Raw genomic sequence first — 19,461 nt, 5'->3', positions numbered from 1 at the left:
CAGCTGATTTTATGAGGCTAATTTGTTGTTGATGTCAAAATTGTTCAAGTACACAGTAAATTATAGGCTATTTGACCAATGAACATACATGTAAAATATATAATTCTCAAACATATGAGAAAAGCAAGGCCAAGAGAGTTCCTGTAACTTGCTCACAGGTCCACAACCAGTGGTGAAGCTGGACCAATATCTACATCAAGCCAAAGACTGTGCTCTTTTGAAAAAGCACAAAAGCCAGATAGCAATACTTGTAAATGAGATAATCTTTAATATTCCCAATAGCAATACTTGTAAATGAGATAATCTTTATTTGATGTCATTACTGCTGATTCCCAAGTCAGTACTCCTTGGAATCTGACCCTCAGCTGCAAAGGTGACAGGGAGGCATTGAAGGTAGCATATATTCTGGATACCTCAACATGAGTCCCTGCCCCTGCTTTGCCTGGAAAGACAACTTTTTTTAATTCTCACAAATTGGGAGATAGGTATTATTACTTTCATGTTAAGGATAAGGTGAACAAATCTCAGGGAATCAAGAAGAATTGATAAGAGTTTCCAGAGGTAGTAAGGGGTGGAGCTGAAATTCTAATTCAGGCCGATGACAGTTCAACACCTGTGCATGTGGCTTGAAGGGGCTACTGTTTCTGAGCACTAGTCCAGAAAACCTGAGTGTCTGTGAGACTACACTTACAGATTGAACCCCAGACCAGACAGGTGTTCTGACCTACTTCAACTTCCATGTTATCCCTCTAGTGTCACGCTAGGAATAAAGCCCTAGTCTGATCTTCTACTTACTTCCATGCCTAGTTCTTTTTTTTTAATTGTTGTTCAAGTATAGTTGCCTGCATTTCCCCCCACCCCCACCCCAGCCATCCCCACCTCCCTTCCCTGATTCTACCACCCATGGTTTTGTCTATGTGTCTACAAGGGAGGAAGGGATTCCACACCTAGTTCCCTAAGTCCCTTTAACTGGGCATGAATCCTGTTCCTGGAAGAAGGACCTGCAGTCTCCTAGACAACCCAGCCCTTACTTAGAACTAACAAATTCTGGAAGCATGCCAAAAGATCGGACTCATAAACAAGGTCATAAACCCACATAGAAAAAAAACAGGGTTCTAGAATCCCTTTAATGCTTGGTGAATATATTCCTCACTCTACTTGAGTTTCCATGACCCTCATCTGAGTCTGTCTTATTTTAAATACTCCTGCCTGTTAGATGCTTCCATCATGACCTATAGCAACAGTGGGTACAAAACAGTATCTCACCTGCCCTAACACAATATATTTTTAAATTTTATTTTTCAATTACAGGTTACATTGAATACTATTTTGTATTAGTTTTAGGTGTACAGCATAGGGTTTAGACAATTGTATATTTTACAAAGTAACCCCCCAATATTTTAAGTATCCCACATATTATTGACCACACTCCCTATGCTGTACTTTACATTTCATGTCTATGTTGTGACTACCAATCTGTACTTCTTAATCCTTACACTTTTTTTACCCAGCCCCCCAACCTCCTCCCCTCTGGCAACCATCAGTCTGTTCTCTGTCAGCTCCCCTCCTGCTGTATTAAAGTCTCGTGACAGCAGGGATTTTTAGCTGAATTGTTCACTGCCCTTTTTCCAGAATCTGAAACAATGTTTGACAAACAGTAGTCAATTAATATTTAATTTTGAATGGACCTACTTGGATTGCTCCACCATTAGGTCCACACCTAGCACAAAGCTGGGCAGCATAGTGCCAGGCAGACTATTGTTGAGGCACTTGGGTACTAGATTGTTATCCCTTCTTGCGTTAGTTATTAAGCCAGATGGAAATGCTCAGAAACCATAGTGCTTCAGGGCTTATTAGACTGAGATTCCCAGTCAGCTCCCACAGCTCCTCATGGGTGTGTGGGAACTGGCAATGGAGGGGCACCTGGCAGAGCTTCTCCCACTGCCAACAGCATTATGGGGGCTGTGCCACTGACCTGCTGTCGCCTTACATGACTTTACAGCCCTTTCCTTCTTTGGAATAGATGCCTGAGCTTTTTACCATACATTCACTAATGAAAATAGAAGTGCTAACCTTTGATATTTTCTACATGGCCAAGCCATTTTCCTTTGTGTAAAGGCAAGTATTTTATGCTTTCACATTGAGGGTGCCTACGAACACTTTCAGCACCAAGAAGTGGAAATTAGGCTCTTCAGCATTTATGTTAGCTGCCCATGTAATGAATTAATGTGACAGCTTGTCAAAAGTGACATTTAATATGCCTGTTGTACAGAAGTCATATTTCATTTACTTTTTGAGACATGAGCCCCAGGGAAACGGGCTTTATGAGTTTGAAAGAGAGATGATGGATGCTACTTATCCACCCAACACCCACACAGAAAAAATTGTTTTACACCAGCCTTCTGAAACTAAAGGAATGAAATGATAACTAAGTTGATGAAAAGTAGATCAATAGTTAATTTAACCATGAAGTAAGTGTATCCTCCCTGTCAGAGCTTCAGAAAATATAGCAATAATCCTACCCTCTGATTTATATTGGTTTTCTCTTAGCTTTTCATTGAAATGAGTATTTGTGCTACAGAAATATAAGAAAGGTATAGTGTAAGAGTATATCAATAAAAATCCTTGACCTTGATTATTTCCTCAAAAGCAAAAGACCAGATACTTGGAAATTCAGCAAGCAAAATGGGGCTTTCTCATATACCAGAGGATATTTACTTTCTCCTGAATCCAAACTATACTCAAAATATCAGATGACATCATATGACCCTGGGAAAGCAGTCACATTATTTTTATCCTGTGGCACAATCAAAATGTTTTAATTTGCTGTAGCACCCAGATACTCAAATGAACATGTATTGTTTTGCTGATGTATATTGGGATTGGGGAGTTTGCTGATAGCACCTAGGGCATGTTCACTTTTGAAAGGTGACAATGACAGGAAGAAGAGAATGAGCAATATAAATGTAAACAATGGTGTTTAAATGTCAAGTATATAGAAGTTTATAACAAGTAAAGTAATATTTTTGGCAAAAAGAATTATTTGGTAGGAATGACAAAGTTACTAAAACTGAGAGCGGTAGAATATATTAATTTCCATGAAAAAGTGACACATATAAAATGTCTTGAGTAAAAGCCTCAGCAGTACCGATGCAGGATGGAGCTAAATATCAAAACATCCACTGCACATTAGAATCACCTGAAAGTTTTAAAAGGCAAACCCTCTACGTAGGCTATACCTGAAGTCAATTAAATCAGAATCAACTGGAATGAGACCCAGACATAGGTATGTTTTAAAGCTCCCCCTAGGAATCTGATAAGCCAAATTTAAGAATCCCTGACCTAGATATTTGCAGTTTACTTGTATCTTATAATTGGTTCTTTAATTCAGCAATAATTACAAAGCTTCTACCTCATGCAAGACAGTGTACTAAGCAATATAAATGAAAATATTTGACAAGAACAACAAACAAAATACTATGTTACCTTCATGGATATCAGTCTTAAAGGGAAGGTTTATGCAAAATAATCAAATTAATTGTAATAACAAAAAATAATAAAAACAGCAGATTGTATTTATTGTTTAATATGTCCTAGGCTATGCTAGGTGTTAAACATGTATCCACCCCCTTGATCCTCTTCCTTATTACCTTCTATAGAGATGAGAGCACCCAGGTTTAGAGAGGTTACATAGTGTCCCAGATACAACAATGATTAATTTGTGGTACAGATGGGACTCAGCCCAAACAGCCCTCACTCTTAACTCTACTACTTTATGGAGGTAGTGATTATGTGCTAAAAAAGACAAGAGGAGGAAACAGCCAGAAGGGGGGGGGGGATGTTTGGGAAAGCTTCACAAACTAGGCAAAATTTGAATGTAAAAATTTAGCAGGATTTTTTTTTTCAGGGAAAGAATAAAAGCTAAATCATGTTAGGATGGACTGGCATTTTGAAAGATGGGGCAGCTCATGCACATTTGAGCTGTAGAGGATGACTTGTATGATAGCAGCGGAGGCTCAGAGGAAATTTGTTTTAGGGTCAGACTCCTCTCATGCTCCCAGTTATTCCTGGAACAGTGGAACAAGTATTACAAATACATGGATCAAACGGAATGGCTTTCCCACTGGACTACAATGGATACAGAGTAATTGACTTTGCACTTACCAGTTCCTCATTGTTTAGTGATGTCCTAATCACCATAGCCAGGGAGAGTCCAGATTTCCGGGCAGCCAGGGTCTATAATAAACAGAATTATGAGTTATTGGTACCTGAGGTAATTGCTCAGCAGAATGTACAAATGTAAGTGCATAGACTATTGTTCATGTTTTAGTCAATAAGGACCTGCCATTTTTAGTAGTCAGTCAGTTAATCCAGAATGCAGAATCCTGGGACATTAAAGCCAAAAGAGGCCTCTTAGACTTTCAAGCTGAACCTCTACATTTTACAGATGAGGAAACTGAAGTCCAGCAAGGCAGGGTAATCCGCCCATGGTTTACAGGCCAGAAGAGGCTTTTAGATTTTTCCCCCAAGGTTGTCATGATGACATTTGTTCATAAAACATGACCTTTGCTACAGAGGCAACTGATGTGTGTGACGACCATGAATCACCACTAGAGCTAGATAGGTTCTTGAACTGTTCACAGTTCCTGTAATATTCTTCCACATCTAGCCATGATATTTTCTTCTGATGGTCCACTTTAGAAACATTTTACCCAGGTTTGTTTTCTTCACTCAAGGCCAGAAACTTAGGTGATTTTAAGTAAGAGCAAGTCCCTTTTAGTTTCTCCTGTAAAGTAGAACCACTATACTGCTCCTACCCAAGACATATGCAATATAATAAACTCAACAGGACTATAGAAAACTTTGGAAATCAGAAGATCCATATGGGAATATTAAATCTATTCCCCCATTAGGAGTGAAAGCAAGTCATAGTGTAATGATGCATCTGGTCATAAATGTATCTCCTTGTAGCTAATACAAAGCCATTCACCCAGCTCAAGTTCAGCACATGCCGAAGTGCAGAAGTTGTTCCCCACCCATCTACACCCCTACTGTGTAAACCTATATAGGGCCCACATCCTAGGGTTTATCCAAGATGATCTTCCATCTCTGTCAACAGCTGTCCCTAAAATAATGTTTTGTTTTATTTTAGTCTGTTTTTGTACCTGTTTACCTAAGTTGGTCTGTCTCTCATAATTGAAGTAGATGTTAAGTTCTTGGAGAACCAAAACTTATTATATTTGCATGTCTCTTTTTATTCTCCATTTTGTCCCCTTTTATCTCATGAATAATTGTATTTTACATTTGAGAAAATTGGTAAATTGAATTAAATAAATAAAAAATCACTTACCATGGCCTGAAGATTCCATGTGTCAGAGAAAACAAAGTGTGAATAAGTAGACATAAGAAAGGTGAGAACATAGTATAATGACATTAAATACGCCTAACATGTTAAAAGAACATCCACACTATAATGACAAGATTCTGAGCTAATGGAAAAGACACATCATGCTTCTCAGTATAAGATCTTTCCGGTTATGACTGTATCTTTCCTACTTTAAAACTAAAGTGATGGCTTTCAGATGCAGGTTTTTATAACAAAATTAAAAATTACTGATATCAAGAAATTTTGGTTCCTCTGGGAGGAAATATAATTTCATGTCATAAAGTATTAAGAATTTGCCTCCACAAAAAAATGTGAAGACATTCTGGATGAGATAAAGTACTCTTTTTCATGCTGATGGACTTTTTGTCTTTATAATATAATACAGACCATTATTAATTCTTTGCACCTCTAGCTGTTCCCCAGCACATCTCATTAGGACAGCTTGAGTTATTCAGAGTTATGTTCAAGGCTAATAAAAGTTATGACTTGGGAGCCATGGTTTTCTTTAGACAGTGGAAGAACTTCTTAATTTGGCTAGACTTTATCTTAATATAGAATAAAATAAGTAATATTATATAATGCTTTATAAGTGTTAACGTCTACTGAGTTAAGGTGAAGCAGATTAAATCAAGCCTTGAACTGCACACTAAACTTGCAGTCATTCATAACACCAAACACATGAAGGCCTGGTTGCCGCCGCTTGCTCGGCTGACTGTAGGACTGCTTTTTGCTCAATTATAGGGTCATTTTAACTCCATTTGTGACTTTAGCTAATGTCTAGAGCTATCAAAAGGGTAAGGTTATTTTCTCCATCTAATAGATTTTAAAGAATACTAAATAGAACTCTTGCTAGAATCCAGCTTCTTATATGTTCTATTCTATGAAATGCTTCCAGGCCATGTACTTAATGAGGAGGATAATATGACATCTAACAAAGGCATGGACAACACATGCAATTAAAAAGTGTTCAACAGAAGTGACTTACCACATCTCGTACAATAGGCAAAGTTTTTTTCCTGCGGAGATCTGGCATACTGTCAATACCATAAAGTCCCCGGCCAGCCCTGAAGGAGGGAAAAAGGAATGACTTCAGTGAGTACATTGAAACTTTAAAATATACGTGGCCTGGTTTGACACACTGTTTTATTGTCAATATCACAGAGAGGATAATCAAAATTGTCAGATATATAGAACTTTGTACCAAACCATTTGGTGCAAGTTTTGTCTGCCTACAATGGTGAAAAAATACTTTTATTATAAAACTATCATTGTGTGTGCACATAATCTTCATAGATTAAACTGCAAAATGTCACTCCAAAGATACAGATCCATTGAAAATACTAGTGATTACCCTTATACAAGAATTGCTACTTATCTGACTTTATCCACAGATAAATATACAATATTAAAATAATTTATTATAGAATAATATTCACTGTACCTTTTTTATAATAGCAACAAAAGCTCTATAACCTAAACATGCAGCAATAAAACATTGACTAAATTAGTTACAGCATATCCTAATGGGAAGAACACAATAATTAAAATGAATGTGGTAAATCTTTGTGTCTATATGAAAAAATATTCGTAGTATATTAGATGAAAACAACAAGTTTGCATATTAGTGAATTTAGTATGATCTCATATGTGTGTGTTTATATAGGCACAGAAAATATCTAGAAAGATATTTACCAAATTGATAACCATAGGTACCTCTGCGGAGTGAAATTAGGTGAGAAAAAAAGAAGACTCTTACAATGCTATGTTTGGTAATGTTCAATATTTTAAGTATGTTGTTTTTGAAATTTAAAATAATTTTAGAATATATTAACATTTATATTTATTACAATAAATTTAATACGCTGAATTTGATTTTTATTGCATCAGAGCTAGTCTTTTTATACAACCAACACAGTGCTAAAATCACAGATGATAGCTTCTCTGCATGCTCCCACTAAACTACAGAACCCTTGCTAACCTACAGCTTAGAGTCAGCCTTTTCATGAGGAACAACACAGTTCATACCTCTGGTTATTGCTTGGGCAGCTCTGCCTTTGGAACAAGCTGCTACACCATTTTAGAGTCCAATTTTCCACTGAAAGACATGGCCTCTTTGTTCTTGCTGCTTTGCTTAATTAATAAAAGGAGACCTTTGTCTTACTGGATTTTTCTTAGTAGCCATGGTCTTAACTCCAATACTCTGGTTGTATTAACTATTAGCTTGGTGGTCTTGGACAATTTTTAAATGCATCATATAAATCATGTAAAATATTAATAAAAGAAGAATATTGACAAAGATAAAATGGGAACAATGCCATAACTTATATGTTTTAAAACAAGGATCAAATGCAGTGATAAATGTGAAATATTGAAACCATTCAATGTGAGTAAGAAAGATATCAATATGAACAAATTATGCTTAAGGTTATGTACTCCAACTAAGAGTTACTTTTAGTTTAGATCATGGAATTCAGGGAAAAAAGTATTGTGGGGCAGAGATCAAGGAAGAGGCAAAAAAGAAGAGAGAGAAGGAGGAAAGATAGACTGGAAGACAATGTGTGTTGTAGGGGGACATGACTTTAAGATACTGCCTGCCACTGATCCTATAAGAAAGGAGTTAATGCAGTTTCCGCCATGCCAGAATAATGCCAATTAATTTTCTCTAGGCCAAGTGCTGTAAAGGTCATGTGACAGTTAAAGGCCAAGAATTGGTGTCACAGAAAAAGAATCATTGGCATCATGCTCTTGTAAACTGCAAGAAACGGTAGAATGGAGATGGGGGAAAGAGCCATGAACTTTTGTTTTGGGTTCTCAACACCCATTTTCAGATAATGAACCAAAACCACTCGAGAGTAACTTCTTGCTTCTCTCTTAGCCTCTTCCCATATTCTTCCCCTCCCCCTGACAGTTCATGCTTAACCTCACACATTCCACAAATCGAATAAAGGGGAAAAGGATTATGTGAGTGGGCTTCTGTTCATGGAAGGAAAGGATTTTTCCAGTTTTATTTGCTCTAATCTAAGGTTCTGATTCCAAGCAGTTTCTACTTTCTCTGCTCAAGTGAACAGAATTAATAATAACATAAAGTGTGCATTAATAAATGTCCTTCCGCCACATTACACTGAAATCATACTAACTGCCTTCAAATGTTTTGAAATGTTTTGATTCCTAAATAATGTGACTTTAATAATTATGTAAAGAAATAATGAACTGTGATAACAGTTGAAAAAGTGATTTATAAACTGCAAAATATTATCTGAATTGTATGTTGTCATGTTATCTATAATGATTTATTTTCTTTATGTTTTTCTTCTTATGGAACTTAATTCAAATTCACAAGTATACCCAGAATCTTGAGAAACCCTATAGACCCATAAATTCAGCAATCAGTTGAACCTATATTTTGTAATTCATAAAACTGCAATGTAGGAAAACATTCTCTTAACTTTCCAATATCTTTAAAAGTGTTCTTTATCAAACCCACATGACTCCAAACCAGGAAGATGAGCAATACAATTAAAAAATGGGCAAAGGACTTGAACAGACACTTTTCCAAGGAGGCCATACAGAGGGCCCATAGACACATGAAAAAATGCTCAACATCACTAGCCATTAGAGAGATGCAAATTAAAACCGCAATAAGATACCACTTCACACCTGTCAGAAAGGCCATCATAAACAAACCAACAAACAAGTGCTGGTGAGGATGCAGTGAAAAGGAAATCCTAGTGCACTGTTGGTGGGAATGCAGACTGGCACAGCACTGCACTGTGGAGAACAGTATGGAATTTCCTCAAAAAACTAAAGATGGAACTGCCTTTCAATCCAGTGATTCCAGTGCTGGGACTGTATCTTAAGAATCCTGAACACCAAATCAAAAGACCCTATGCATCCCAATGTTCACAGCAGCATTATTTACAATAGCCAAGTGCTGGAAACAACCTAAGTGCCCATCAGTAAATGAGTGGATCAAAAAACTATGGTACATTTACACAATGGAATACTACCCAGCGGAAAGAAAGAAGGAGCTCCTACCCTTCGTAACAGCATGGATGGAACTTGAGAGCATTATGCTAAGTGAAATAAGCTAGGTGGTGAAAGACAAGTACCATATAATCTCACCTATAAGTGGAACCTAATAAAAAAAACAAACAAATAAGAAAAAAAATAAAATAGAACCAGAGATTTGGCTGACAGTGACCAGAAGGGAGAGGGGAGGAGGATAATGGGGGAAAGAAGGGGAAGGAGCAAGCAGAAGGATGTGAATAGAGGACTCATGGGCATGGACAATGGGGGGGGCGGTTGACTGGGTGTGGGGGAAGGTACAGTGAGCAATGGGGAAAAAGGAGGGGCAACTGCAAGTGAACAATAATTTTTTTGTGAAAGTGTTCTTTATCAGGTTGTGTTTTCTTAAAATTTTACATTTTCATCGTTACTATGAGAACATTGTCTAATTGTGCTTTCATGAGCTTATATATCAAGTAATAATTAAGCAAACTGAAACTTAAAAAAAAAGTCTGCCCATTTCATGAGTAGAGAAGAGCTTGCGAAATACTGCGAGGCTCTACACAAATATAAAATATTTGTGTAATATTTATTGAAAGGCTTCCTAATCAGGAGAGATCTTAGACAGACTGAATAACAACACATGGTGAAGACTGAAAATATCAGTAGATAAGTATGTGTCAATCACTGATCTTTCAGGCAAGAGGCCAAGTTTGTGGATATCAATTAAAATCCAGAGGAAATTACCTAGGCTTGATGATGAGAAGGTGAGAAGAAGTCATCCACATAGGCAATAGCAGACAAGTAACTGTGAGGGTAAGATCTGATTCTGTGAAGGCCATTTGTGCAGCCCCTTTTGGTCTAGCTGATTGGATTAAGCTGTCACTACCTGTAGGCAGCCAACTAGGCAAGAATAGCTAGTCTGTATGTGATGCTTACCTGGAGCCAAATATAATGCTAGCTCTTATAGCCAACCTTTACATGTGTCAGCTCATTTAATTCTCAAAAAATCCAATGAGATATAAGTAAAATTATTTCTCATTTTATAAATGAGGAAATAGAGGCATAGAATAGTTTTGTATCATCCCCAAGGTCATTATCTAAGTCAGAGATAGCAGTGGCAGCATTAGAACCCAAGCTCTATGGCTCATCATAACCACTGTTTACATGATTGGATCAGTTCACGTTACAAAAATAAGATGAATTGAGGCTTACAGTTAACCCATTTTACTTTTAATGAAACTAAAAAGTTAAGTACTTCACCCAGGCCTAGAACAATATGGCAGAGTTTAATTTCCATCACAGCACTGTTTTACCTCAAGACTCATATTCTTAAAAACTAAAAAATTTTTTGTTAGGAGGAAAGAAGAGGCCTGCCGCAGTTGATCTAGAAGTTAATTATTCAAAAAATGTCAATTTATTCCCGAAATAGTGTTATCACTGTGTAAAATACTCCCAATCCTTTCCAAATAGCTCTTTCCCAGCTATTAAGGTATAATCCCTAAGAAAAAACAGGAGTCTTTTAGGCTATATGGATTACAAATGGGATAAAAAGACAAGAGATCTATATATGTGGAAAGTCAATGATCACATAAATTGACAATATGGATACAATTTCATAGGCTAAATTAAGATGTATTCTAATTCAACATTTATCCTATTACTTAGTCTTTATATTTTTCATGGTTTTATTTCTCAGTTCTTTGCATAATTATATTAAAAGGAGTTCACTAGTTTAATAAAATCTGAGATATAAAAGTACATTGCTATATATCTTGGCTCAAGTTCAGTTAATCATCTTGTTATAGAACAAATACAATACAAATGATCTAAAGGACATATATTCTGTACATTTGAAGGTATTTGATATTTAGGTAGATGGGATGGAAGCTGAGTTTACTAAGTACATAGCATTATTTTCATCTGACATTGATCTGACAAGGTACTGGATGTATATATCGGAAAAGAATTCTCAGGGGCACCAGGGGAGTTTTGTGTGAAAACTACCAAGCAAATTTTCCAAAGTTACATCTTTCTGATTATGGGACAAAAGTGTGCTATTTCCATAAGTGGGCGGTTGATGGTTAATCAGTAGTATTCTTAGATCAGCTAATTTTCATTAGAAATCAGAAAATTGGTAAACTGTTTAAACCCAAAGAAGACTGAAGACTATAACCCTAAAAGAAAACAGATCATCATTTTTCTGTTTATTTCTATGTCTACAAGACAATTATTGGGCACAGCTATGTAACTAATCTTTTTTCTTCTTCTTTTTTAAGGCCTGTGGAACATTAAGTCATAGTAAAAGATTAATAATAAGTTATTCTAAATCCCTTTCCTATAATCCTTCAGCTGTGCTCTCCTTCAGACTTTTAAAAATAGCTCTATATTTATTTAGTTAATGGTAAAACACAATACTCTGCTTTTTTGCTTAACATTATATATTCCACATACATTTTAATACAATTTTCCTGATGATCATTATATACTTAATTATTTACCTACTGCACATTACATCATGTTATTTAGGAGATGTTCTTTTCCTCTTGTTTTACCTTTTTTAGATTTATTTTTGTCAACAATGAATATTTGTGTTTGTGTAACTGAAGACTCATTCCTGACATAACTAAAGATTTTTTAATTCCATATTTTGTTACAACTAAGACACCATCTGTTGTAGAATACAGCTAAACCATTATGAAAAAAATCAATCTCCTGATACTATGCCTTCTTAGCAATTGGAATTTAAATTTTATCCTTATTTAAGGGCCCTCTTAAACTGATTTCATCTATGACATAGATTTCTGATATATATCAATCATATGTTTCTACACATAAGATGATATATATAAACAGAATACTCATTCCTTAAACTTCTCATCCAGAGTCCAACTTTTTAGAAATATTCTTCAAGTCAGATTGTCGATGTTTGGAACTTTTTTCAAGTTATTGTTCTTTAAGCCATCAAAAGCACTGGTGATTTAAATTATGTGAGTTCCCTTTTTGGCTCTTTTGTTCCAAGAAACAGACAGCTCTGCTGCAGATTTTGATGCTGGTGGGCTGTCAATCTTAGCAAAAAGAGGAGAGGGGAGAATCATGGCTCTCCCCTCAAAGATGGGCTCCTCTGCAGCTGTGTGGGTTAAACGGTATATGTTACTGACAGGAGGATGTGCTACTTTTTGTTTGAACTGGGGCAGAAAAGTGAGAACAGTTTTTCTAAGTCTTCCACCATAACCCCTGTAAAACTGCATTCTGTTCATGTGTTTACATGGCTGTCCCCACTAGAATATACTTCCAAAAAATGAGACATAAATATTACTCAACTTTATTTCCCTAGAGCCAACTCTTGTGTGTAGCAGCAGAGAATGAAAAGTAGAGGTTGTAGTATACAGGCCTTGATGCAAGAGATTAGAGATTAAAGAAACTGTGGTCTTGTTTCTTCTTTTTTAAGATTGTTGTCTTTAAAATAATATCTGGGAAGAATATGACATGCTAAAGTGACTTATCTAAATAAAATAAGATCAAAATTGTGAACAGTAAAATGACAACAAATTCACAATTATCAACAATGGAATCTAAAGAAAACAAAAACAAAAACAAACTAAGCAAATGACTAGAACAGGAACGGTATCACAGAAATGAAGATCACATGGAGGGTTATCAGCCAGGGAAGGGGAGAAAGGAAGAACAGGTACAGGGAATAAGAAGCACAAATGGTAGGTAGAAAATAAGAGGAGGTTAAGAAAAGTATAAGAAATATAGAAGCCAAAAAGCCCATGGACATGAAATAAAAGTGGGGGGAATGTGGGTGAGAGGGGGTGTGCAGGGTGGAGGGGAATAAAGGGGGGGAATGGGACAACTGTAATAGCATAATCAATAAAATATATTAAAAATAAAAAAGATATCTGGGGAGAGAAAGACAGAAGCCTGAGGACCAGGGAAAAAGTCAAGGAGCTCACACTAAAGTGGCTAGTAGGCAAAGACTTAGTCGCAGGAAGAAGATGAGATCTAGTTATTAGACACAGTAAATATTTTTTAACCTTTATGAATCTCTGTTATCTAAAATGGAAAATGGAAAACTGCCTTCCCTACAGTATTGTTGGGAGCATTGATTGAGATAATATATGTAAGTAGATTATAAACTATTGGTAGCAATTATTTTAGTATAAATTTGTTTGGACAGGAACATTTTTTTGAAATTGAGTGCTGACCCACTGCTGTCCTAGGGTTAATCACATTTATCCAAACTAAGGAATGGATTAATAACAAAGTTTCTGGCAGATGTGAATATGTAGGTAACTACCTATTAAAGAATGAAAAAGAAGGGCAGAAAGGCAAACATGTGATTGCTTCCTCTGTTGTACTCTGAGTTAACCTTCTCTCCTGACTCACCTTTGCTCTAGACTTCTCTCTACTGATCCAATTTTGGTAAGCACCGCAGCCTGGATAATACATCTTGGCTAAGTTCATGATTCCTTGTTTAAGTCTTATCTACAGTCTTGTTCCCAGTTATTTAACTTAATGTCTGACAAGGGCCTCACAGATGTCCCAACCAAGTCTATTTTTTTCTGTTAACCCCACTCTCTGAAAAACAGTACTTTTATCTTTTCAAGTAATTTTCCAGAAATTCAAAGATAAATCTCCTCTCCAGCACTAATCATTCCAGACTCCTCCATCTTCTCTCCATTTCCTCCTGGATTCTCTTAACTATGGCCATGAAGGTTATGCTTGTTCTTATTGGAATGACATGTAGTCCTCTAAATTTCCTTGATGACCTATTTGGGGGGAACTACATTAGAAACCAACATGCCATTTCTTAATAAAACCAGTACAGCCATGGGTCCTCTTGCCTTGGAGTGATCACTAGTCTCTTTGTTGAACATAAGGTGAAACAATGGGCTTGAGTGGAGTTGTCATACATGGTTATAGGAAAAATGTATAAAATTATGTGCAGTGGGACAATAGTGTTCATGTCTGAGAGGCAAGAAGAAAAGGAAACTTAAATAGGGTACAGAATATTTGTATGTTCCATTTCTTGTTCATTCTGGGCATGCACTAATAAAATAGTGAACTAGGATATTGAGTTGCCCACCCTTTTTATATAGTCTCCATTCTCTTTCTCTGTCTTGCTTTTACTCATTCTTTTTCTAGTTCACACAATAAATTTGTGTATGAAGTGACTCCACTTAAGTAGGCTGGGAGAATTTTTATCCTGAGTGCCTGGAACACAGTGAGCATCAAAAATAGTTTTTAAATATTCTTGTCTACTTCCACAAACCTGTCAGCACTTTCAAACCAAGATATCCATTTTAGGATCAATTTTTAGAACCAAAATTTTCCCTGACATTTTTTTTGATATCTCCTTTTGATTTATCTGTTTTTTATACTCTCATTACTTTCCCAGTTGCAGAGGTTTAAAATCCTAAATAAGAACTAATTCTAGTTGCAAAACTTAAGCAACCTAAGAAATTATATACCCAACATTCTTGTATTTTACAAATGTGGAAACTGAACTGCAAAGAATCTAAATGCTTGCCCAAGACACCCAGATTATTTACAGCAAGCCACAAATAATCAGGGCTCTGGCCCATCACTGCAGTCTTTTTCTGCTTTGCTTCTACTATGCAAGCCATATCAAGCCTTTTCCATTTTCCTTCTCTTCTCTGTCTCTCATTCTTACATCATCTCTCATTTGCAATATTTCTTTATATTTGAATCACCACAATTTTGGTGTGGGTTCTATTGTGTTATGCCTGGAATGCTCTTCACTGACCATTTAATTACCAATTTCCCTATCTCCCGTTCCTCCCCATCTTCAGTTCATCCTAACATAACTGCTGTATCCTTATTTCTGTAGGTACATAGCCATGAGACTAATGTGATGAAGGTGATGTTTTAAGAAGGCCAGTCTGGCAGTACTGTTCATGACAGATTGGAGGATGAGTAAAGGAGAAAGAGAGATGGTCTGAAAAATTGTTGAAGTGATCCTGCATTCTGTAATGGATTCCTTAATAAGGGTCTTGACTGATGTGACTTCACTACTTTATTTTTCCACCCCTTCCTTCTACTTTATGAACTGGGGTAGAATTCCCAATTCAAGCTGCTCTAATATATTAAAGAGTAAATGGCCTTGTATCAGAGCCTTGGTATTCTACTAAATTACTTTCTCCTTTTCTAGGCATTTTACCTCTTAACACTCTATAATGCTCCTTAACACTTAAAGCAGGTTTTTCTTTCAAACACTGGTTTCTTTGAAACATGGTTTTGAAAGTGCTGAATACTTCGTTATTCATCTTTACATTGTTTTTTAAAGCTAATGCTGTTTTTAAAGAGATAAAGAGGTGAAAGTTTCACTATCCTGTAGTAGAGGGGATTTCAAGCTATATTTTCAGTGATTACAAATAATTTTCATAAGAAAACAACCAAATTGTCCTAGGTGTTATTACAAGGAGTTACTCAAGCAAAACCTTAAAATGCAACTGTTAAATACTCCTCTGAAGTTTTTCTCAATGTTCAGCTCGAGGGGATAATGTCAGGTATCAGGGATTAACTTCTAACAACTCAATTACAGTATGTACCTTCTGGGGTTCATTCCTTTAACAGGTATGTTATCAAGTAGACAAAATAGCCTTTTCTAGGGCTTGTAATTTCCAATGCTCAAAACCTTCCTTACCCCTCCCAAAACATTATCTGCATCTAAGTCAACCTCAGACACTATCACATACTACAGAACAGAACACAAATTTAAAATGCAGCCCCAAAACTTGCTCATAATTAAGCACTCACCATTGTTTGAAAAAAAGTGTCCCTTTAATTAAAATTCATGCTACACAGGATCTCAATTTACAGTGTAGTTGGAAAATCATAAACCATGCTTCTGTGGCTCTAAGCTGTAGTAAGTATGAAATTGTGTGTATTAATGTTCCTTGGTTTGAAGTTAATTTTCTTAGTACTTCCTCTCTGGAAAAATCTCAACATCCATTTATACATAGTTTATAAAATATAATTATTCATATGTTAATTAAACACCAGCTTCTTAATATGCTTTACTTAAATACCATTAAATACCATCACATATTCAATAGCAAAGAAACTGCATTTCTCAAGGTAAACCTCAGATTCCTTTTAATTATACCATTCTTTACATGCTGCACATTTAATCCCCTAAATTTTTAACAATCCCTCTCCAATCACTAATGAAAATTAGTACAATAGTAACCAACCTCAGAGACTAAACCCTTTAGGTGGTTGCCAGACTTTCACAACACAAGTCTCTCTTATTCTTAGACAATGTTTCTTGAATCCTTTTTTTATAGGTTGTCTGCTCCATACAGGCAACAGAAACACAAAACGTGATCCAGAATTTACCTCAGAATAAAGGTACATTCAACCCAGTGTTCTAGCTTTGATACGTAGTACCAAGAAAGGTAAAAAGAAAAATGAAGGAGAATAAGAAAGAAAGAAAGAGAAAGAAAGAAAGAAAGAAAGAAAGAAAGAAAGAAAGAAAGAAAGAAAGAAAGAAAGAAAAAAGAAAAACTCATGCTATGTGTATCTCAGGAAGCTCCTCATTCATGGGTAAGGCAACCAACTCAAGCTCATGGTTGTCTTATTATTTTAAGGGATATTACAGAATTCTTGGAGTAGAATTAAAATTTAATTTTAGAAAAGTAATAAATATGTACTAGTTACTGTGTCAGTGAATTGTGTACCAGAGGGTGGGTGTTGAAAGGATCCAAATGAACCAAACATGCAGAGACAGAGTATAATAATATTGTATTACCAATCATATATTTTTATCACCATAGCTTTAAAATTTTTAAGTTTATTTATTATTTATTCTATTACAGTTGTCCCAGTTTTCTCCCTTTCCCCCCTCCACCTATCCCATCCCTCTAGTCCACAGTCAAAGCCCTCTCCATTGTCCATGTCCATGAATCATTCATACATGTTCTTTGACTAGGAAGACTAGTCTCTTCCTCTTCCTTCTACCATTCCCTTCTTCCCTTCTACAGTTATGAGTCTGCTCCATGTTTCCATATCTCTGCTATTTTTCTCAATAGTTTACTTTGTTCATTAGATACCAGTTGTAAGTGAGGTTGTATGGTACTTGTCTTTTACCAAGTGGCTTATTTAACTTAGCATAATATTCTCCAGTTCCAGCCATGCTGTTGTGAAAGGTAGGACTTCTTTCTCTCTGCTGCATAGTATTCCTTTGTGTAAATGTATCATAGTTTTTTGATCTACTCATCTACTGATGGGCACCTGGGCTGTTTCCAATACTTAACTATTGTAAATAGTGCCGCTGTGGACATAGGGGTGCATAAGTTCTTTTGAACTGGTGTTTCAGGATTCTTAGTGTATATTCCCAGCAGTGAAATTGCTGCATCAAAAGGCAGTTCCAATATTTAGTTTTTTGAGGAAATTCTATACTGTTTTCCACAGAGACAGCCCACCAACAGTGTACTGAGGTTCCCTTTTTTCCACAACTTCTCCAGCACTTCTTTGTTGATTTATTAATGGTGGCCCTTCTGACTGGTGTGAGGTGATATCTCATTGTGGTTTTAATTTGCATCTCTCTGATAGCTAGTGATGTAGAGCATCTTTTCATGGGCCATCTGCATGCCCCTTGGAGATGTATCTATTCAGGTCCTTTGCCTATTTTTTAATTGGGTTGTCTTCCTGGAGTTGAGTCATATAAGTTATTTATATGCTTTTGAGACTAAACCCTTGTCTGATATATCACTAGCAAATATGTTCTCCCATACAATCAGTTCCCATTTCATTTTAATGATGGTTTCTTTGGCCATGTAGAAACTTTTTAATTTGATGTAGTCTAATTTGTTTCTTTCTTTCTTTTATTTCCCTTGCCCTAGGAGATACATCAGCAAAAATATTGCTAGGTGGGATGTCTGAAATTTTACTGCCTATGTTTTTTGCTAGGAATTTTAAATCATATTTTTAATAAAATGTTTTGCTCTCCCCTGATTCCCAGTCTGTTACTTCTCTGTCTTATTAGCTCTGTCTGTGTTCTGAGCCCCTGAATGTATGATCTCAAGTTCTGTGGCTAGCAGACTCCCAGCAACATCAAACTAAGAGAATATCCTAACACCTCTGGAAGTTTTAAGCATAACTACCTGTTATGTTTGGCAAGTTAAGAAGTGGCTTCCTTAACCTATCCAGTTGTTCCAAAATCATTGCTCTGTAAACCATGCATGTACTCAGAAGAATGACTGCCTAGGGTTGTGCAAGTGATTAAAAGCTTATAAAGTTGTAGTAAGTACATTTACATATAGAATACTCTAGGCCATTAAGAACATAGAAATCCCCAATTCCGACCAAGATGGAGGCGTAGGTAGAAACCCTTTGTTTCCTCACACCACCAAAAGGAGGATAACAGCCAATCTAAAATGAATAAACAACCAGAAGTGCCAGAAAATCAAACTGCATGGAGCTCCAACAACCAAGGAATTAAAGAAATAGTCAAACAGAAAACCAGACTGGTAAGAACCTGAGGCAAGGCAGTGGACCGAGCAGGCAGGGCTGGCTGAACAGGAAACTGAGAATCAGAGCTCATTGTGGACTGTGGCAGTTGCCAAGGTGGGAGGAAACTCCATCTCACAGGAGGGTTCATTGGAAAGTGGGCTAGAGATGAGCAGGTGGACTGCATTGTTCCCTCTCTGCCCCCCCCCCCCCCACAGAGGCAGCACTGCAGCATTGCAAGGAGGGTTGCCCTGCCCCAGTGAATACCTAAGGCCCCACCCCCTTACAACTTAACAGATATACTGAGACAAAGGCATAGGCCCCAAATGAAAGAACAGAGCAAAACTTCAGAAAGAGAGCTAAGGGATGAGGAGATAGCCAACCTATCTGATGGACAATTTAAAGCCCTGATAATCAAAATGCTCACAGAACTGATTGAGTTTGGTCAAAAAATGAAAAAAACAAATGAAAGACCCAAAATGAAATAAAGCAAAATATTCAGGGGGCCAACAGTGACAGGAAGAAACTAGGACGCAAAGCAATGATTTGGAACATAAGGAAGAAATAAATGTCCAATCAGAACAGAATTA

General features: G+C 36.5%; 1 protein-coding gene across 5 annotated transcripts in view; it reads right to left on the bottom strand.

The window, feature by feature from the left end:
* UNC13C (unc-13 homolog C) overlaps positions 1–19,461 on the bottom strand; it is a 505,027-nt gene that overhangs the window by 302,579 nt on the left and 182,987 nt on the right. For all 5 annotated transcript variants that reach the window (XM_045822765.1, XM_045822762.1, XM_045822764.1 and 2 more), the window contains 3 exons: positions 6,372–6,450; positions 5,351–5,356; positions 4,165–4,236 (listed from right to left, as the gene is read on the bottom strand). In XM_045822765.1, coding sequence (XP_045678721.1) covers positions 4,165–4,236; positions 5,351–5,356; positions 6,372–6,450 — 157 coding nt within the window. The remainder of the gene's footprint in view (positions 1–4,164; positions 4,237–5,350; positions 5,357–6,371; positions 6,451–19,461) is intronic.

Source organism: Phyllostomus hastatus, unplaced genomic scaffold (assembly GCF_019186645.2).
Source record: "Phyllostomus hastatus isolate PE091 unplaced genomic scaffold, TTU_PhHast_1.1 phas_scaffold_501, whole genome shotgun sequence".
NCBI lineage: Eukaryota > Metazoa > Chordata > Mammalia > Chiroptera > Phyllostomidae > Phyllostomus > Phyllostomus hastatus.
The sequence above is the reverse complement of the archived record's forward strand: the minus strand, read 5'-3'. Positions and strand labels throughout refer to the sequence as shown.